General features: G+C 34.1%; 1 protein-coding gene across 2 annotated transcripts; it reads right to left on the bottom strand.

Annotated features, from left to right (window-relative positions):
• On the bottom strand, positions 1-21,763 carry LOC128227965 (uncharacterized). 2 transcript variants are annotated; one of them, XM_052938952.1, is made up of 17 exons: positions 21,520-21,763; positions 18,164-18,213; positions 17,299-17,482; positions 15,065-15,110; positions 14,463-14,528; positions 14,103-14,169; positions 12,794-12,874; positions 12,408-12,485; positions 11,758-11,827; positions 11,359-11,423; positions 10,904-10,970; positions 10,435-10,483; positions 10,216-10,284; positions 8,370-8,443; positions 7,924-8,075; positions 7,436-7,495; positions 1-7,043 (listed from the first exon to the last, which is right to left on the bottom strand). In XM_052938952.1, exons 1-17 carry the CDS (start codon positions 21,637-21,639, stop codon positions 6,917-6,919), a joined length of 1,425 nt encoding a protein of 474 aa, XP_052794912.1. In that variant the 5' UTR covers positions 21,640-21,763; the 3' UTR covers positions 1-6,916. The 2 variants fall into 2 exon arrangements, with proteins under 2 accessions (XP_052794912.1, XP_052794913.1); XM_052938953.1 differs by lacking the exon at positions 21,520-21,763 and adding an exon at positions 19,381-19,396.
• Between the last annotated feature and the right edge of the window lie 854 nt (positions 21,764-22,617).

The raw sequence follows: 22,617 nt of genomic DNA, 5'->3' as shown, positions 1-22,617 counted from the left end.
TATGATCACATTAATTTTATTGTATAGCAATGCTAACTAACAAGTTAGTAATTCCAACAAATATACCACATATTGTATAAATGCCCCAGCATGCATACTAGCTGTTGTTATCAGTGTATTTCAATACCATTCTTATCACATTCACACACATCTAGTGTTCACACACATCTAGTGTACACACACATCTAGTGTTCACACACATCTAGTGTACACACACATCTAGTGTACATACACATCTAGTGTACACAGAGTGTACACACACATCTAGTGTACACACACATCTAGTGTTCACACACATCTAGTGTACACACACATCTAGTGTTCACACACATCTAGTGTTCACACACATCTAGTGTACACACACATCTAGTGTACACACAGTGTACACACACATCTAGTGTTCACACACATCTAGTGTACACACACATCTAGTGTACACACACATCTAGTGTTCACACACATCTAGTGTACACACACATCTAGTGTACACACAGTGTACACACACATCTAGTGTACACATACATCTAGTGTACACACACATCTAGTGTTCACACACATCTAGTGTACATACAGTGTACACACACATCTAGTGTTCACACACATCTAGTGTACACATGTGTACACACACATCTAGTGTACACACACATCTAGTGCTCACACACATCTAGTGTACACACACATCTAGTGTTCACACACATCTAGTGTTCACACACATCTAGCGTACACACTCATCTAGTGTACACACACATCTAGTGTTCACACATCTAGTGTACACACACATCTAGTGTTCACACACATCTAGTGAACACACACACACATCTAGTGTACACACACATCTAGTGTACACACAGTGTACACACACACACACATCTAGTGTTCACACACATCTAGTGTACACACACATGTGAGAGTCTGTAGTCTTACATGTTTTCAAGAGTTGAAAGAGTGTAAGAGAACTTACTTTGTGTAAAACCAAGAGTTGCATGCTAATGGCCAATAGTTACTTTAATTTAAGAAAGTCATACAAAAACATGTTTTTACCGAAATTAATAGCTTAAAGTTTTTGTTTAACAGACACTTTGAACAAAACAAGAGTTGTCGTAGGACAGCGTGCTCAACATTATGGCACTTTGTCTTAGAAATAATATAAAATAATGATGAAATACCTGCCTGTCAAAAGCAATAATAAAAAAGTTGAATAAATAGTAAACAAAAATCGCCACAATGAGACAAAGCCATGTTTTCAATGATTGACAGAAGAACATCAGCCTTCGTTGTGCGATTCAGTCTAATCAGGGATTTTTCTTTCTATTTTTTGTTACAGTGGTCTTGACCTTGACCTTAGGGGCCCAAATGCAATGCCATGGAAATCCTGCATAAACTCTTCCTAAATACCAAGTTTGGTAAAAAATGTTGACCCTAACTAAAGTTATGCAGTACCAAACAGTTATCTATTTTAAGGTTCAGTGACCTTCACCTTTACCCAAGGGGCCCCAAATAAAATCAATTGAAAGGTCTCCATAAACTCTTACTTAATAACATGTATGATTGCAATACGTCAACCCTAACTAAAGTTATTCAGGCCTTACCATTTTTCCTTTTTTAGTTACAGTGACCTTGACCCTAGGAGTCCTAAATGCAATCCCACAAAAGGTACCTTTCAGCTCTTCCTATATACCAAGTTTGGTCACAATATGTCAACACAAACTTAAATTATTCAGGACTAATCATTTTCTATTTCTAGTTTCAGTGAACATAACCCTAGGGGCCCAAACCTCAATCCCATGAAAGGTGTCCATAAACTCTTCATATAGTTACAAGTTTGGTTACTATAGGTCAAACCTAACAAACCTAACAAAATTATTCAATACCATAGGCGAGTTTGAAGCTGCCCTTCCACCAGCTTACTCAAAAAAAGGTGTAAGTGATTCTTATAACCAGCTTTCACTTAGTGATAAACTCTTTCAATATACCAAGTTTGGTGAGAATATGTCAACCTAACTAATATATTTCCACACCATAGGTGAGTTTGCTCCGCAAACCATTTTTCATTTTATTTTAACATTGAACCTGACCCTAGGGGCCCAAAACTCAATCTCATGAAAGGTGTCCATAAACTCTTCCTATAATTACAAGTTTGGTTACTATAGGTCAAACCTAACAAAATTATTCAATACCATAGGTGAGTTTGACACTGCCCTTCCACCAGCTTACTCAAACAACGGCATAAGTGATTCTTATAACAAGGTTTCACTTTGTAAAAGCCTGTTTAAAAACATAAAATTGTGCCTGTCGAAAGCAATAACAGGCTCATAATTTGTATTTACGGTTAATATGGAGTTATGTAACCTACTTGAGTGATGGTCTTGAACAAATGTGTGAAGTATTAAATGAGTTGAATGAAGAGTATTGGAGATATAAGTGAAAAATACTAACTGGCCCTAAAACATTAACGAGAGCTGACGAAAAACACTTACGCCGTAAAGAGAAGTAAAGCTCCTTATTCTTTGAATAACCAAGCTATAAATCACATCTCTATTATGAGTCTCCTGCAATAATTTACATTTAACATCTTGCTTATTTAGAAATAAAGATTCAGATGAGCGATATCTAAACAATGAAACAAGAAGTGAAAAAAAGACATACATGAGGAAATGAGGTGATGTTGACGGGAAAATGTCACATGGTCCCAACGCCATAAATAATATAAATGATTAATGAAAAATACTTAAGCAGAGAGAGTTTAGCACTGGCAATAATGACCTTAAAATGGAAAAAAAATCGCACAAACACACTATTGCATTTGATTTCTTCTTTGAAGACATACGGGAGATGTAGTGTTTCCTAAATGGAATGAATTAACGCTTGTTAAGACAATAATTTTCTAGTTTGATTACCGTACATTAATCAATATCACACAATATCACATCCGATTTGCATGTTTACAGTATAGTACATGATTTCAACACTATAAACCCATCGGATACACACAAATAGTGTGGTCCAAATAACACAAAACACCCATAAAAATGTTAATCATAAAAAGAAGTAAGAACTTAAAGAGTTAAAACTTTCATTTTTTTAAAACATATACAACGCATTTTTCAGAATCTAAAAATCTCACAAATCAACAGTGTTCCCCAGGAACTTTTAACGACATACAAAAATACACCTATATACATGTAATGACATATAAAAATACAGGAATATATAAACCCAGTATGGGCCCAATAATATACAGCACCTTGGTTTCCAGCTGGTAAAGCTCCAGATTTCAATAAATAAATAACACTATTTCACACAAATACCAGTATTCATACGAGTGCCCCGTCTGCCACAATCTACTTCATGTATTTCACAAATCCCAAATGAAATCAGTAAGTACAAGTAATAGGCTTTCTAAAAAAAATCAGATGGAGCATAACTGATTAATGTTGAATTAATTAATGAGAGAAAATCTAACATGGATAATTTTCTTTGACATACTTGTCATAAATAAAACAATAATGGCAAGATCAATTCAATTATCATTAAAATGTGCCAAGGTCAATATTTGCAAGTAAAGCATTGAGAATGATTACATGTAACTATAGTGAACACACAGAATACATAAACCAAAATAGGCATCAAAAGTATCACATTACTGGTAAACATAAATATTATGACAACAAAATCATAAACACCAATCAATAAGTATCAACAAAAATCACCCATACTTAATACTCAAATGTAAGTTTACACCGTTTACCATTTATTTCATAAAATTAGCTAAATGATAAATTTACATTTATATGTAAAAAAAAAATTCCTCAATCCAAAATATACATAATTGTCATAAAAAGAGTTTACAGGGAAATCTGTCCCGGACATTTTTCACAAAGAATAATTACATTTATGATGAATACATGACAAACTCATATTATTCAATAAAAATGTCACTATCAGGCAGTGTTATGTAAAAACATTTTAAGGACAACTCTATAATGACAATGAAAGACAAAACTGGTGACAAAATTGGTGCCTTTTATTTTCTTGCATAAATCAAAATTGCTTTAATTTACTCTGAACATGTTAAAATGGTACTTTGGTAAACACAGTTGATGTATGATACATAGATTCCATGATTAATTAGTTGTACAATTATAAAATATGAAAAAGAAACTGCACCAACTACCTGAGTTTTGAAAATGATATGAGATATGAGTTATGTATTAATTCAATTACAAGGGTTAGCTTTAGTAGCTGTTTTGTACCACACTTTCAAAGCATACCAATGAATAATTAGCGTGCAAATTTATGATTGTATGTTTTTGCATTATAGTTCTCAGTGCAAGGTAAGTGAAGGAATTTATCTGTGTCCTGACCAAATGTTTTCGTAAATAGTCATACACACCCATTTTAAAATATTCATGTACGTATTTACACTCATTTTTTGCAAACTTTCTCTGCGAAAGTCAAACGAGATCTTACTTGGTGAGAGCTCTGCCAACTGTGAACCAATCTGATATGAGAATCATTGAATCTTGCATGGTGAGAGCTCTGTCAACTGTTAACCAGTCTGATATGAGAATCATTGAATCTTGCATGGTGAGAGCTCTGTCAACTGTTAACCAATCTGATATGAGAATCATTGAATCTTGCTTGGTGAGAGCTCTGCCAACTGTTAACCAATCTAATATGATCATTGAATCTTGCTTGGTGAGAGCTCTGCCAACTGTTAACCAATCTGATATGATCATTGAATCTTGCTTGGTGAGAGCTCTGTCAACTGTTAACCAATCTGATATGAGAATCATTGAATCTTGCTTGGTGAGAGCTCTGCCAACTGTTAACCAATCTAATATGATTGAATCTTGCTTGGTGAGAGCTCTGCCAACTGTTAACCAATCTAATATGATCATTGAATCTTGCTTGGTGAGAGCTCTGCCAACTGTTAACCAATCTAATATTATCATTGAATCTTGCTTGGTGAGAGCTCTGCCAACTGTTAACCAATCTAATATGATCATTGAATCTTGCTTGGTGAGAGCTCTGCCAACTGTTAACCAATCTGATATTATCATTGAATCTTGCTTGGTGAGAGCTCTGCCAACTGTTAACCAATCTAATATGATCATTTAATCTTGCTTGGTGAGAGCTTTGCCAACTGTTAACCAATCTGATATGATCATTGAATCTTGCTTGGTGAGAGCTCTGCCAACTGTTAACCAATCTGATATGATCATTGAATCTTGCTTGGTGAGAGCTCTGCCAACTGTTAACCAATCTAATATGATCATTGAATCTTGCTTGGTGAGAGCTCTGTCAACTGTTAACCAATCTAATATGATCATTGAATCTTGCTTGGTGAGAGCTCTGCCAACTGTTAACCAATCTAATATGATCATTGAATCTTGCTTGGTGAGAGCTCTGCCAACTGTTAACCAATCTAATATGATCATTGAATCTTGCTTGGTGAGAGCTCTGCCAACTGTTAACCAATCTAATATGATCATTGAATCTTGCTTGGTGAGAGCTCTGCCAACTGTTAACCAATCTAATATGATCATTGAATCTTGCTTGGTGAGAGCTCTGTCAACTGTTAACCAATCTAATATGATCATTGAATCTTGCTTGGTGAGAGCTCTGCCAACTGTTAACCAATCTAATATGATCATTGAATCTTGCTTGGTGAGAGCTCTGCCAACTGTTAACCAATCTGATATGAGAATCATTGAATCTTGCTTGGTGAGAGCTTTGTCAACTGTTAACCAATCTGATATGATCATTGAATCTTGCTTGGTGAGAGCTCTGTCAACTGTTAACCAATCTAATATGATCATTGAATCTTGCTTGGTGAGAGCTCTGCCAACTGTTAACCAATCTAATATGATCATTGAATCTTGCATGGTGAGAGCTCTGTCAACTGTTAACCAATCTAATATGATCATTGAATCTTGCTTGGTGAGAGCTCTGTCAACTGTTAACCAATCTGATATGATCATTGAATCTTGCTTGGTGAGAGCTCTGTCAACTGTTAACCAATCTGATATGATCATTGAATCTTGCTTGGTGAGAGCTCTGCCAACTGTTAACCAATCTGATATGATCATTGAATCTTGCTTGGTGAGAGCTCTGCCAACTGTTAACCAATCTGATATGATCATTGAATCTTGCTTGGTGAGAGCTCTGCCAACTGTTAACCAATCTAATATGAGAATTATTACATAACGCAAAAGAAACACTCTAATATGCTACAGTGCGAATTAAATGTGGATATAAAATGACTTACTAAAGCCAAACCTATAATAAACATTAAAAAAAAAATGTATGATTGTTGTGCAAATTATAATCCCTTTTCCCAACCAAGAGTTTATTTAACCCGCTCGATAAGATACATTTTATACAAGTATAGAGATGGGCTGCATAGCTTTATGTAAATAAATGTCACCATATTGATAGCTTTTCTATAAAAGTTGATTAAATCTTTTGACCTATATTTGTTTAACAACATATAATTCTATCAACTAAAGCTGATCCTTATTCCAAAGAGATTGGTTGACATACTGGCATTAATATTAATATACAATTATGAAACATAGCATAAACACTAAACTAATGAACACTGTCAATACCAAGTTCAGAATGAAAACAGTGCCAGTGGAAGACTTGAAGACCTGAATACTTGTTCGGTATCAGTGATTCGTCCCTGTTATGACATATGAACACCCTTCAAACCTTGCTAATATTAACAGTATTACAAATATGATAGCTGTTTTACTGACAAGGCCATTCATAGCCCTACATATGTCCAATCCCCGTTCAACATTTTCAACATGGAAATTCTACCTTATCACATTAACATAATTGACTTAGGTTTCAATAACCTGAATCTACCACAAAAGTGTATGTATGAGAACTAGATAATTTCTTGTCATCAAGATGCGACTTCACTACCAGCCGTGTCAACGAGGGACTGGTTTGCCAACACATCGTGGGCCACGATGGTGTGGATTTGTGATGTCGCCATTCTGTTCAGGGCATCAATTGTTCCTATCACAGCTCTAAAATAGAATTTTATATCAGCCTTAGAGCCAGACCAAGGCAATTCCAAACCCACTACTAATCCCTTTCCAGCAGTTGGCCATGTAGAGTTACTCAACATTTTTTTACTGGAGTTAAAGGTCTTAATTATTTAGTTTTATGTTCATATCTTTGATGGGTAAAAAGTAACGTGCACAACCCTCACTAATCATTAAAATGTAAGTATGCTGCTGTTAATGTTTCAAACTTGTAACAAGGCTTTCTATTTTGATTTGATTTTTTCTTCAAAATATTGAAGAACCATTGAATTTAAATGCTAACAAAAATCTGAAATAATCTGTTCTATATAGAAAAAAAGTTACTTTTAAATACTTGACAATAAGAAAAAAATATCCTAAGCATTGTAACTTACCCTAGCACTCCCATTCCCATCAAGAACCAATCAAACATGACTTGGGATCGTGACAAACTCCTGATAAAGAAAGCATTTTTCTTCGTTAGGTAATGCATATTAATGATATTTCAAACACTATAAATTATGTTAAAGGTCAATATGGTTATATATTCATGATATACATGCACAAAGCTTGTACAAAAGTGTTTCATCATGGATAATCAGAGCCACAAAAGCAACAGTGATAAAGTAATATGAAATAGTTTCTACTGACTTTTTTTAAGAGGAGAGTGATTAGAGTCCAACATTACTTCAAGCATACTTTCATCTGATTCAATAGGTCAAGAGGTCAACAATATGGTAGAACAAGTGACTTTCTTGTGATTTACAAGGATTGACCACAGGAAGTAAAACAATTAAAAGAAATTGTTATAATGGATGATAAATGATGAGAACTCTGGACTGAGTATTGGTTGTAAACTTCTGTGTATCTTTACAAGCCCTACCCTTTAAATATGGACAAATGGAAAAGTCCCGGTAGAGTGAAGGCTAGAAGTGTACAGCATGTTGCCCCGACCAGCGCCATGATGTTAGAGAAACTCGGGATCATCAGCACGATAAATCCTGTCAACAGCACCATTGCTACACGCAACACATTCTGGAACAGTGAACAGATAATTCAATACACAAAAAAGACTGTTAGCAACAGAAGCCAGTCAGTTATCAACATAATAAATCCAGTCACATGCATCATTAATCCATGCAATACTTCCTGATTTTTTTTAAATAGGAAAATAACATTACTGGTATAACAAAGCTCAAGATGCAGAAAACTTCGGAATGAGAAATAATATATTAATATAATGATAAATTTAAGTTGAACAATGATTGCTAAAACACATCATTGTCTTTAAATAAGAAAGCAGATAAAGAAGGACTATTGAGTACATACCCCCTTGCACTTGTTGTTCTCTGGTTCCCAGATGAGGTAGCCATCCAGCAGCTTCATCACGGGAAACATCATTACTGTAAAACACATGGTCAAACTTTTAACATATTCACTACAAAGACATATAACATGGGCAGAAAAAGCAAGGTGGTCTTGTTTATTTCCAGATATCTGCAAATAAAAAATTACACTAACAAGAGCCATTTAGAAGTAATTTGTGTTTGGTTCAATAATAAGGACAGCTAAATGTTGATATCATCTCTTTTTTGCCACTCAAAAAGGACATCCCTTCTTGTTTCTAGCCAGTAAGAGGTTTCAAACATGATGATCTCAGCCAATGAAGTGGTTTCAAACATGATTATCTCAGCCAATGAAGTGGTTGTTAACATGATGGTCTCAGCCAAGGAAGTGGTTTAAACATGATGATCTCAGCCAATGAAGTGGTTGTTAACATGATGGTCACAGCCAATGAAGAGGTTGTTAACATGATAGTCTCAGCCAATGAAGTGGTTGTTAACATGATGGTTTCAGCCAATGAAGTGGTTGTTAACATGATGGTCTCAGCCAATGAAGTGCTTTCAAACATGATGGTCTCAGCCAATGAAGTACTTTCAAACATGATGATCTCAGCCAAGGAAGTGGTTTCAAACATGATGGTCTCAGACAATGAAGTGATTGTTAACATGATGGTCTCAGCCAATGAAGTGGTTGTAAACATGATGGTCTCAGCCAATGAAGTGGTTTCAAACATGATGGTCTCAGCCAATGAAGTGCTTTCAAACATGATGGTCTCAGCCAATGAAGTGGTTTCAAACATGATGGTCTCAGCCAATGAAGTGGTTTTTAACATGATGGTCTCAGCCAAGGAAGTGGTTTTTAACATGATGGTTTCAGCCAATGAAGTGGTTTCAAACATGATGATCTCAGCCAATGAAGTGGTTGTTAACATGATGGTCTCAGCCAATGAAGTGCTTTCAAACATGATGGTCTCAGCCAATGAATTGGTTTCAAATATGATGGTCTCAGCCAAGGAAGTGCTTTCAAACATGATGGTCTCAGCTAAGGAAGTGCTTTCAAACATGATGGTCTCAGCCAATGAAGTGGTTTCAAACATGATGGTCTCAGCCAATGAAGTGGTTGTTAACATGATGGTCTAAGCCAATGAAGTGGTTTCAAACATGATGGTCTCAGCCAAGGAATTGGTTTCAAACATGATGGTCTCAGCCAATGAAGTGCTTTCAAACATGATGGTCTCAGCCAAGGAAGTGGTTTTTAACATGATGGTCTCAGCCAAGGAAGTGGATATCAGGTTGTGTATACCATGTGATAAATTACATCATATATGCTATGTTGGAAGGCAACATTTTGCTTAAAACAAAAATAACATTACTTTTTCTTTACCATTTTAAATGAAACAAAGGGCAGTCTATGCCGCTTAAAAAAGCTTCTTTTTATTGCCTGAGTTTGATAAAGTGATTAGTTTCACCAAACAACTCGACAAACCTGTTTCCAAAATAATGTTTTCACAGTGCTCGATCAGGCAGCTGTTTTGTGAAAAGGTTTTTCATTGTGTTTTCAAAAACTAAACTTTCAATCAGAATCTGGTAAAATACCAAAGGCGGGGCTATATAAGCGGCGAAGACTGTGCTTTGTTTCATTTAAAATGGTAAAGAAATAGTAAAGTTATCTTTGTTTAAAGTCTTCATTAAAAGCAATATATTGCCTTTTGACGTAGTATTAATGTCGCAATTTATCACATGGTATACACACACTGCATAATTATCATCTCATCAACAAATATTTCATTTAACATAACATATACATAGTTAGAAAATTAAAATATGCATACCTGGGTATGTGAAGTATAGGGCTAAACACAAACAGGATTTCACGATCATTGCGAAGTCTATAGATTCTCCTGAAAACATTAAAAACAAACATATTCAGGTGCAAAAAAACTTGGAATTTAATTTTCATGATACCATTATGCATTGACCTCAGATATTTAGATAGCTTTTTAGAGAAATTTAAGAAGATTACTTATGATCAGAAATCTACCAGTACTTACCTTTAGGTAAATTCAATGTAATAATCTGGTTAGTTTCTGATCCAAAGGACTGAAAATCAAAACAAAAGATTTATACTTTCTACAATTAAAGGCATAAATACATATATATGGAAAAAAACAGGTAGCAAAGATCAATTTGACCCTTTCTCAAGTAAACCTGCTAAATCAAATCAAAAAAATAAAAATGGGATAAAAAGTTGAATTTCTCGAAAACATTTGATATTTTTAAACAAGGTGTTCTCAAAGTTTTTATGAATAGAAGCACATAAATATTATATAGATATAGATCAAACAATAGCTTTCATCATTTCTTGTTGATACGGCCACCTCTGCTTTAAACAGCACCATCTTACAATACTTGAGAAAATACTCGAAACACAAAAGCCAGTATAGTTATGCTAAATGCCAATTACTATCTTGCAATACTGCATGTTATTATAGTTTAAGATGTGTAAGAAACCAAACTTACAGCATAACCACAGCTTCCAAATGAGACATACATGGTAGTTACTACAAACATGGTGGTCACAAAATACCTGAAAGTAAATGGAAACATGTAGGTCAAGTATAAATGTTGGTCAAGAATGAATGTAGGTCAAGTATGAATGAAGGTCAAGTCTGAATGTAGGTCAAGGATGAATTAAGGTCAAATCTGAATGAAAATCATGTATTAAAGTAGGACAAGTATGAAATTTGGTCAAGTACAAATGAAGGCCAAGTCTGAAGGAATGTCCAACCTGGATGAAGGTCAAGTATGGTGGAAGGTCAAGTATAAATGAAGGTCAATTATGAGCAATAGGAAAAAACTACCACCACCTTATTTTACATTTACAGTTGAACACTATAAATTAGAATTGGTAACCAAGCAACTTAATCTTTTTTATATCATTAATTGTGTAAGAATCACACTGCCTGCTCACTCACTTTTTAAATTTATGTCTAACTTGTTCTGCTAAAGAGGATTCAAGCGACAAAATCATTCCTGCTCCCTGAAACATGAAGAAGACGTATTACTAAATACTTCCATGTTTATTGTCATTATAAACATGTATATCTTAACAGGTTTATGGTAAATTGCTAGGATATAAGTGTGATCCTCCATAGGGAAGTAAGTATCACAGTCATTTTCACAAGTTTAACAAATAATAATTGTACAATGATGTAGACACTGGCAACATGAAGACAATAATTAAACTTTAAAAAACAACAAGATATAACCTACAAAGCTGACTAAAATCATATGTTGAGACGACTTCAAAGACATGTAAAAGCACCTTTTGTTATTAATTGATTTTCTTGATCATACGATAAACCTCTTCTCACCTCATAACAGTATATAGATATTGCCAAGAAAAACGGCAGCCCACTGATTTTGACTTTTCTGGGATGAACTCTGAAAGAATATTAAACATATCAAATATTGATAATAAAGTATGATAAATATATTTATGCATTATTATGTAAACTTCAGATTCCATAATCTTCGCATCTGCTATTACATAAGTATGGTTGTCAGAATATTGAATCCATAAAAGCACATACAAAACCATTTGCATGCTTTTATTCACAGACAGGCGCCTAGCTGCCTTTTAAGTGCGTACGATAAATCCACAGGATTCTGACCAAAAAAATCGAAATAATTAGCCAAAGTTGCAGTATGCATACTTGACTATATAATCCCATAACTGTCCATTCTCCAGTACTAAATAAAGCAACTCAGAACGCCCAGAATGCACCAGATTGCACCATGGTTTTCAGAATTTTCCAAGGGTGCATGGCCCCGAACCCCCCTAGCACAATTATGAATCCACATTATAAGTTTTAATTGAACTGTAAAATAACTATCCAATAGACTGAATGGAATCACTGACTGAGGCTTGTCCATGGACAAGAAAAAGAATGATATTGAATATAGTCTTAATCTTGATTTTTCGTTGAAAACAAATTTGAAAGTGAAGTGAAGAAGAACTTACTCTATATTGTGAAGGTGATCAAAATCAAACCAGAGGACGACCACAAATGCAAACAAATTGGAACACTGGGCAAGCAAGCTGAAAAGTGGAGAAGGAAAGTTATAAAATGGTCCAAATAGGGATGAAAATGTAACCAATAAATGGAGACATAATTCAAATCCGAACGTTAATTAGGCAGGTAAAGTTTTTAAGTAGTTATATCTCAAGTTAGATTTCATGCATAATAACCAGTGCATGGTTAAAGACAAGGATTGACAAAAGAACTGGTTTTTGATTTAATCAAAAAACAAACATTCATAACTCATAAGGATCCATAATGGTCAAGATAGAAAATGTCATAACTTAGAATATCATTCTTGGAAACACAAATACTTGAAACAATGTACCTGGTGACAGCGAGACCACCAAGATGACGGGCTAGGTTGAGAATACACAGCGGGGGCAGAAGGATCAGCAGCCATACAGGCCTGCAGGGGAAAAAAGAAGAAAAATGTCAATATTTTTAGTAAATAAGTTTTTGAAGGTCAAAATATAAAAGCAAGTGATCAAATAATCATATAATAATAATTATAAATTGTTTTAGCTTTGTTGATTGGCTTCCCAGTATAATTGACAAATATGTAAGATATAAATGCATTGTTTGGGCATATTTTCTTAAAGTGACACTCTTAAATTCAAAATGAATACATACATGTGACATGTATAAGTTTTTATTAACAAACATAAATTTTGACTGCAAAACCTGTAGTCTACTATAGTCTCCTTTCAAATTAAACCCATTATCATTCATAAGAACCATTATTGTCGACATTTATTTATCCTTTTTGATATATTAAAACCATTGTATTAATTGTGGTAAATCTTATTTGGGAGTAAAAGTGCATCTTTAATAGCAAGACTTTCCACATTTCTTGAAACATTATATTACATTGTTAAAACACATAAATGAATGCAATGCTTGAACAGTTTTAGTCAACACAAGAACCTTTTAAATTAATCATACACAGTCTTTGCCTTAATTATTTTTCAGCACTTGTCCTTTCAGGCAAGTAATTTAAGAAAACCACTTGCCCAAAAACAGTTTTACTTGCCCAAAAACAGTTTTACTTGCCCAAAATAACCAATTCATGCCTAAATGAATGAAAGCCAATATTTCAATATAATAATAACATTCAATCAGGATTTGTGAATTGTTGCTGAAGAAATTATAAAAACAGAGGTACCTAAATTCCGAAAAAATGCACTTGCTCGTTCGGGCAATCAAATGGGAATTTTGACTTGCCCGAAACAGTATTTACTTCTCCCGGGCTTCGGGCAACCCAGTTACGATGAAGACTGCATACAATGAATGTTGATAAAAAAACAGGAGTACCGGTAAATGGAATACCAATCATAACATTCATTCAATTGAGTTGCCTTCATATGTGAACCATATGTCACATGTTGATAAAATCTTAGATATTCACAAATACTACAGAAAAATTACGAAACAAAAATTATATTATGAATTTCCATTTCCATAACATTTATCCTAAATGATAATCAATAAATATAATTTTTTCTGTCATAATTTGTATGTATGCTCAGTAGGTATTTTTACATGAACCTTACCTGGCAGCATAATTGTCATAATTAAGTGCTAATGCAATAGTATTCTTTACTGATGCAACACAAGGTAATACACTTTGGACTTACATGGTGACATGTGGCAGATAGTCCGACAGATTCTCAGTGATGAAGATGATGTAAGCACAGCAGAAACCTGCAAAGTTGCCAATTAACAAAATGTTATGAGCAAAAGGTATATTGGTACAATACAAAGTCGGGAACAATGGTACAATACTTCATATGACTAATAACATATGTCTTCACTTCACGACTATAGAGGCGCTTAAAGTAAATGCCAATACTTTTTTTTCTTGTATCACACAAAAGCAAAAAAACAAATAAGACCAAAACAGGCCTAATGTCACACTTTCAAAAATGTAGATGGAAGTTATTAATTTTTACCCAGTTGGCACCACAAACCAACCTGTTAATAAGAGCATCACCTACCGACTTGAGATACAACGATGGCAAGGTCTACTAGTAACCTTCCTGTGGGTCCTATAGCCTGGTTCCCTGTAACAGCATAATTATGTCCATGTAAGGAATCATCAAACATGTGCGAATACATTCAAATAAAGATATTGTGCCAACAAGAGTGACTTAGTATAAGTAAGTTATCATAACTTTCTTCATAATCGTTGTAAAATATATACCGTAATGGTTAAATTAAATGAAGATATCCTGCTCTGGGCTCAGAGAGTTTAGTTTCACTGCTTTCGATGGATGATGGGGTAAGTTCATGTACATTTTTAATGTTGGTACAAAAGAAATAGGAGGTCCATAGTATTTTGCTTTAGGCTTGTCAATACATTTTTGTTTTTTTTTGTGGTAGATGATCTATCATCTGTTTGCTCAGCTCCGGTTCCCTTGTACTAACATTGGTAATCCATTTTTACTGGAGTTTTGAATGTATTACACCATGTACTGTCATACAAGTTTTATAGAAAATATCTATAATCTAATTTACTAATAGAATACTAAAGGTATGTCATCCAATTGTGAAACAATTACAGGTATATATCAATCAAAGTATTCCTAACACTTCTTACCAACATCTCCATAACTAATTTCAGAATTGGCAGGTTCTTTTGAAGACTGAAAAATATATATACAAAATTGATAAAGCATTTACATGTTTTTCATGGGTATCTTCTTTAAAACATAAATTGTAAAAGAGTTCTTTTCAAGAATATAAAGAGTAAAATAAATAAAATATGTAATCAATGAAATATGGACACAATTATGCAAACTTTAGATATAAACACTTGAGGTTGTGCATACAATTCATCTGAATGAAATTATATGTACGGTGTGCATGTAAGGAATTAAAAACGAATCAGATTACAAAAGCACTGCAAACAGATGCCAACAATGGCCCATATTTCTCAATCTATCAAGGAGCATAACAGGACAAGAATTTACCACAGAGTTATTGAACTTGCAACACATGCTTGCATCGATAAAGTGATCATGTAACAAAGCTTCATGTAAATAGCTTGAAAACATTGAAGGTTATAGCCATCATTAAAGTTTTTGCATGGCAAAATTCGAAGCGAACCCATTACAAACACTCAACTTCTGTTTCTAAAACATACATTTTTAATAAACATTGAAAATTACCCAACTTTTACACACAAACACATTGGGCTGATTGCTCAGAACTTTGTTTAAGTTAACAACACTGTTAAGGCCATCATTGATAACTTTTAAATCTCTTCTGCCATGGAAGATTTATGGATACACTTTTGCTGTATATCTAACAAGAGTAAATGCAACTGTTTCAGCTGCACTTGTCTTATTTACTTAAACAAAGTTCTTAAACAACTGGCCATTATCTGTTACCAGGGAGAAAGGTTAACTATTGTTCCCACTTATATCTATGACACATGCTGTTCCTGTTCTACTTAAGGTACATGAATGATGTAGTAAGAAACTAGCAGAATTGGGTATTTACGTTCCACAGTTGACCCCAAAATGAGTCGTACCAATAGTTATACACAAGCCACATGATTTCAAACTTTGTAAAGAAGCTTGAAATTCCTTATTATAAATCTATGTGTATATAATTGTGACTTTGTCTTCAGAATGCAAAACATATTAAAGAATAGGCATTTATTGATCTTATATTTGAATTTATATGTGTGAAAAGTGGTCAGGGCAATTTCAATGCAAGAACTGAACATCAAGATAAAAGAGACGTTCTTTAATCTTGTGATTTAGCAGTATAACGGGACAAATTCACTTAAAAAACATAAAGAGCTGCGAGTAAAAGGCTAGGGGAAACCATGTTTTATCCCTTACATGAACAAATTATAACATCCCACATATCTGATCTGCATAATATAATCCAAAGGTAAAGATTTTATCATAAGTCACAACTGTCAATAATCAGCAGATGTTACAGAAGTTAAAGACATAAAATCATTTTTAAGTTCAAGTTCTAACTAAGTTATTATGTATGCAAGTCAGATTCCTATAATAATTCCATGGTGAAAATGTAAAATATTTTACAGAAGGATGTCGACACCTCCTTCTACAGAAGAAACTGAAACTCTAAAAAATTAAAAACACATGAAACTTGTTAACAGAAACATCAAAGTAATTAGTAACGTCATGCCAGCAAATGGAGAATACATGCAGGATAATATTCAAAAACAATTTTGCATTTAAGTTTGACAATCAGTCAATTTGCTGGAAGGGAACAAACCCGTACCAATACAAGTTGTTCAGTCCTTTGGAAGGAAAAGAAAATGTGTTGGTTTTATTCCCCTTGTCATTTTGACTCAGTTATGTAACTTTAAAAGTGATATCATCTTATATACATGTAAACCATTGTTTCCATTATATTTACAAATGAATACACTCATTATTAAGATAACCAGCAGGCAGATCTTAACACAAATAATAATTATTATTTCTGTTTATTCTATAATTCATAATTCTATACCAGAGAAAATAAAAATAAAAAATAAAAAATAAAAAAAAATGCTATAATGTTATAGGTCCAAAAGTTAAACATCCTTTTCATATTGCAGTTCGTGTCATAAAAGTACTGAACAGAACATAATTATTTGTATACTTTTTGGTAAATTATACTTTCATTGGCTGTTCAAAGTAGTGGAACATTTTACAACACAATATTTTTGCATGACTGTCGTACATGTACCAGCCATAAGTATTTACAATATTTAACGGTACTCAACATTTTGTGTGACTCTTCACTCACATACCAGAACCCTTATACAGGTACTTATTTAGAATATTTGTCAGAGAGATCACTCACCGATGATTTCTCCATCTCCAGATCAAGGACAGTGTTTTCCTCGCCCTCAATGAGATTTTCAGACTCTGGTGCATGGTCAAATGTGCTGTCCACTGACCCATTCTCTGTTATTTTCTTCGTTGGGGGCTTGTGTTTCTCAAGAATGCGGTATTTGCACTCTATCAGCAATAGCATGGCCTTCACACTAGAAATGGATCAAATGGGAGACATCAGAAAAAGTTTACAAATGTCCAATAATTTTCATCTGTACCATACTGGGTTTTTTATACAAATGCATTATTTTCATATAAAAATGGTTATGAAGGCAGAAGGGTATCACAAAAAAGGACAGGGTACAGCACTCTTCCGCAACTCTTTAGCTAAATTTCTAATCTGATGTGTATGAAGTGCTTGTACTTCGGGCAAAACAATTGAGTAACTTAACCAAGTAAAGGTATGATCTATTTAATGTGATGATGCAAGGATGAGTTACATAAATAAGGTTTTCTAGCAACAAACATACATGTACATTATTATGCACCAGTCAATTGTAACCACGGCCCCCCCAGGTCCGGGGAATAGCGGGGACTTTGACTTTTGGTCCAGCCAACCCCGGGTAAAATCTCCCCCCTACGGTGACGAACTGATGGTCAAATCCCCGCCAAATGCCCCCGCACCCTAGGGAGCCTTGGTTAGGCAAATTCCCCGCTATTTTTTGCACGAAGACAAAACCACCGCATTCACCCAGCACTGCGGGGCCACCTGAAAGGTAAAAACACGGCCCATTTCCCCGGCTATCCCCGGTATACCCCCGGACCTGGGGGGGCTGTGGTTACAATTGACTGGTGCATTATAATTATGTGTCGAGTAAAATACATAATATTACCTCACTAGTCCTACTAAGATCATGACGACAGAACCTTCAATAATACCAGCCTGAAAAAGATGGACAAAGTTTAAAATAAAGTTTAAACTAAATATTAAAAACATAATAGACCTAATAGCTTAGTGGTGGAGCCTCAACACAAGGAAATCTTTTGCTGGAAATAAAATAAAATACTATTTTGTTTCAATGACGGACCATTAATAAAAAATTCAAAAAGAACAAAGTTACAGCCCAGAATGAAAAATGATATCACCATGATTGAAAGGCAAACTGCCTCGAACCTTAATTAAAGATTGATAAATCTGAAAAAGCCAGATAAGTGAAATAATTTTGACTATATGGCCTTTTAATTGGGGTTGTATCATATGTTACTCTAGGCATAGCGCACCCAGGAGTCAAAGCTTTTAACATTTAATACATTCAAATTTTTCATGTTGGTTAAAAGAAATAATTAAAAACAGACACAGAAAATTTCATATGATTCAAGTTTCACAAGGGCTGAGAGGAACTGGTAGATGGTTGATTGAAGCTGTGTAGATAAGGTGATATCCTAGCAAACAGCTGGATAAATTGCTGGTGTTACCCCTTGTGGAGTTTAATGATTCTCTAAGTGAGGGGACGGGCAGATGTTGCTATGGTTATTGATGATCATGTTGAGTATAGTCACCTTGGCAACGTTTCTGCGGCTTTGAAGGGATTCCAACTCTAGGTGGATAGCAGGATGTACATATGTTTGGTATGCATTTTCATTGGCTTCGGTGGACATTATACGATGTTTCTTCTGAGGACATGGTAAAGTTTGCCTTCTTGGTGTTGTTGTTTATATATGTTTTCTTGTTAAAAGAGCTTTTACATGGATTGTATTCTGTGTTTGGATGATGTGACTTTAGTGCTTTTTTGAATGAACTTAAACTTTTCCGGATGGATCGATATATGCCCGTTGCAAATGAGCACTGAGCAGTGAAGGCAGGTCATACAGTACCCTGGTAGGTAGTCATTCTAAAATGCCGTCCAGGCTTTTTTTTTTTTAATGATGGTTAGCCTGGAACGTCATTCACAACAAAATTCGTAAACATGTAAAAACTGTCTATGAAATGAAATGGTCTTCATTTGTATTCTGTTGCTTAAGACTGCCAATAAATACATAAATTCTTATCAATAACCATATCCATTTTGCAAATTCACAAGCTATTTCTTCAAAAAAGTAATTTAAATACCTGATTTCAGTTGACAGGAGCTTTCTTACTGCCAAAAAGAAAAAAGGTTACACACAACTATACTTTAAGGTTTCAATCTGAAGTAGTATTTTTAGTATGGATTACCTTCCCCTAACACTATCATTATCAGTTACCACACTTTTGTACTTAATGAATTTGAAAAACATTTATCGTCACATACAGGATTCAAGATGTATTTACAAACTATTCTATGGGCAATGTGGACAATGCATACTATTATACACATGTATTTAAAATAAGACTAAATATTAAAAAAAAAATGTATATCAACAGCATTGTTACACTAAGTGAATCAAAATGTTTTATTGTGTAACCTATTAATCAAAATTTGACTTCAACACGACAATCCAAGTTTACAATTATCAGAGATTTTGCTGACTTATCAATTTATTATGTGTATATATATAGTTTCGCTAGAACATATGTTTCATGATGATATTTATATTAACAAATACCTTATTCCTCACATCAGAAAACCTATACAAAACTCAACTAAAGGGAATCTTCAGGAAATTACTATTTTTAAAGGAATTGATAGAAAAACATAATTACAGAACATTGTTGTTTGCTTTTTTTCCGACTAGAGTGCTTTTATCGTCAAGCTTACAGGAAAAGAACTAGAGTTAGAATTGTTGTGTGTGTTTTTAAAAGAACTATATTGGTAAACAAAAGTAACACTTATGTGTTTAAGGGGTTAAAACATGACAAAGCCGGGACTCTGCGTGAGAATTGGCCTTCATGCTCTTATAGAATATACCTCGGGTTGTTATGGGACACTTGTGCAATCTCCGCTGACTTTACATTTAAAATGTCATCTTATAGAAGGTCATATGCCCAGTTTGTGACATGAACGCGCCAGCGGTTCAAAGAGACGCTATAAAATTTAACAAAGCTTATAAAGGCAAACCGGTAATTTTACCCAGTATTCTAATTTCTGTCATACAAAGTAAAAGCACACATATAATATTTATAATGTATGGTCGTTTTTAGACGGGAGGCTAGGTGCGTGTGGGAAAGGGGAAAGAAATGTAGAAATGTTTTTATGTCAAAAGATGGCAATCAAAAACCTCCAAATTATTGCAGAATTTCAAACCGTCATGGCAGGTTTTTGTCAACATACATACAAATGGTCGTTCACTCGGGAACACCAGAAAACTTACTCATCTACTGGTAGGAAAAAGGTAGGGAGGAGAGAGCTTGTACAATCACCAGTTGGTACCTGAGATTGCTCTTGCCACAAGTAGTAGTTATTTTGTTGTGTGTCAGAATCTGGAGGCTTTAAAGAAACCAAACAAAGGAATATTAAGCATACAAAAGTTCAAAGACATCCAAGTGAGCGCAAATGAGGGGTAAATTACAAGAATAGAAAATAATGATACGAACTGAAAAAAATGCCATGCATGCAAATGAAAATTCTTCCCATACTTTGCATGATAACATTCCACAAACTTAATGATATTGCTATTTGATTCATTTTGCAAAAACTAAATGTCCTTGTTCCAATATGCTAACAAAAGTAATAAATGTTTGTAAACACTTCATTCTTAATTTATTTTGAATAATTTACAGGTTTACAATATGTTGCCTTAACAAAACTACTGCCAATGACACTATACAGCTCGTACTAAGCTGTACTAAAGTAACTAATAGTCATGTGTAACCTTAAGCAGAGAAAAGAAAATGCATTTGGATATTCTCGGCTACATTCGTTAACAAAAACAATGGTGTTTGCTGAATTTCGATGGTGTTTGAAAATGTATGTTGTTTTAACAATTCGGAACGTGATTATTTTATAATATATAGTGCAATTGATGTAAAAAGGATTAGTTTTAACAGGTAAAATGTTCTTTTTTTGTTTTAATAGACTAAATTGGAATAATTTCAATAAATTTGCGACCAAATTCTGATCGGCATTTTGAACATGTTTACGAATTTTATTATGAATGACGTCCAGGCTAACCATCATTAAAAAAAAAAAGCCTGGACGGCATTTTAGAATGACTACCCTGGTAGGCAGAGCAAATGGTACGCTGTAAGAAGGACCCTTTGAGTTCCTGGTTAAGGATATCGATGACGTTATCCAATTTTAATCAAAAGTATATAAAAGTATAAAAATACCTCTTTAAACGCGAATGGTAATCCAAGAACGCCAGCGCCAATAAACGAGATGAAAATATTAGCGATGATCTTGACAGGACTAGCCGTCCCCGGCCCAGCCGATGCCCCTGCTACCGTCATACTTCTCACTTGTAGTTGTGTCGCTTCAGCAATAGTCAGAAAACATGTTACACTTTGAAATGGTTGAAATAATCGGATTAAAATCTTTTTGACAGGTATTTGTTTTGACGCGTGTAATGACTGGTTTCCGTTCTTTCTACACCGGAAATACTGGTTGGGTACCAGTTAAAGGTTACATTCAACTGATTTTCTCTCTCTCTCTCTCCAAAATCCTCATTCGGAACTCAACGGCCATTTTTATCGAAAACAAACGATAAAAATGGCCGATGAGTTCCGAATGCAAACTCACACGTTGAGTCCACGTGGAACCCCTGCTGATGTCCGTGCAACGTGGTTTTACGACGGCGTTTCGACGCTGGAGCTAAACTGGAATTAAATTATATATTTTAATACCTAAAATACTCTTGATATATATTAAATAGTTAATGAATGCTTTTGAACCGATCGGAAAATATATTGGTCCCAAATCGGACTGTTACAGAACTGATTAATAGATAAATGAATAAATTTATTTCAGTAAGGAATGCACTTACATGGACAGTTAGAAAAACATGAGGCATTGCGTAATTTAAAGCATTATATGGCTGTAATTGAAATTGCACAACTATATTAAGCGTGAGTCTTAATGCGTTAAAATAAATATAACAGTAGTTGTATCACCGTTACTTTTCATTATAATGTATAAGTTGAGCATTTAAATATTTAATTATCACATTAAAATATTCATGAATATCACAGTATGAAGTACAAAACATGTACTAATAACATACGAGCTTAAAATAAAATAGTTCCTATTCTGAAAATCTAAAAAAGAAAATGAAAAAAATAATTATATGATCAATTTATTATATAAAAAATACCGGTAATTCTTTAAAACTCTAGCCTTTTAATCCCCATAAATACTTATGCTAAATTGTCTAAAATGATTCTTCACTAGCGATTTAAAAACAGGCAATGTTTCAGTCTGTGCTATACTGG

The sequence above is a fragment of the Mya arenaria genome, chromosome 3, assembly GCF_026914265.1.
Source record: "Mya arenaria isolate MELC-2E11 chromosome 3, ASM2691426v1".
NCBI classification, from domain to species: Eukaryota; Metazoa; Mollusca; class Bivalvia; order Myida; family Myidae; genus Mya; species Mya arenaria.
This window is presented reverse-complemented; position numbering and strand designations above follow the sequence as displayed.

Excerpts from the sequence above, each read along its gene's own strand:
- LOC128227965 (XM_052938952.1), bottom strand. The coding sequence starts at position 21,639 with ATGACGGTAGCAGGGGCATCGGCTGGGCCGGGGACGGCTAGTCCTGTC. Across the intron at positions 12,486-12,793 it reads GGTGGTCTCGCTGTCACCAG|CTTGCTTGCCCAGTGTTCCA; the intron begins GTACATTGTTTC and ends TCCACTTTTCAG. Across the intron at positions 8,076-8,369 it reads AGAACAACAAGTGCAAGGGG|AATGTGTTGCGTGTAGCAAT; the intron begins GTATGTACTCAA and ends TCACTGTTCCAG.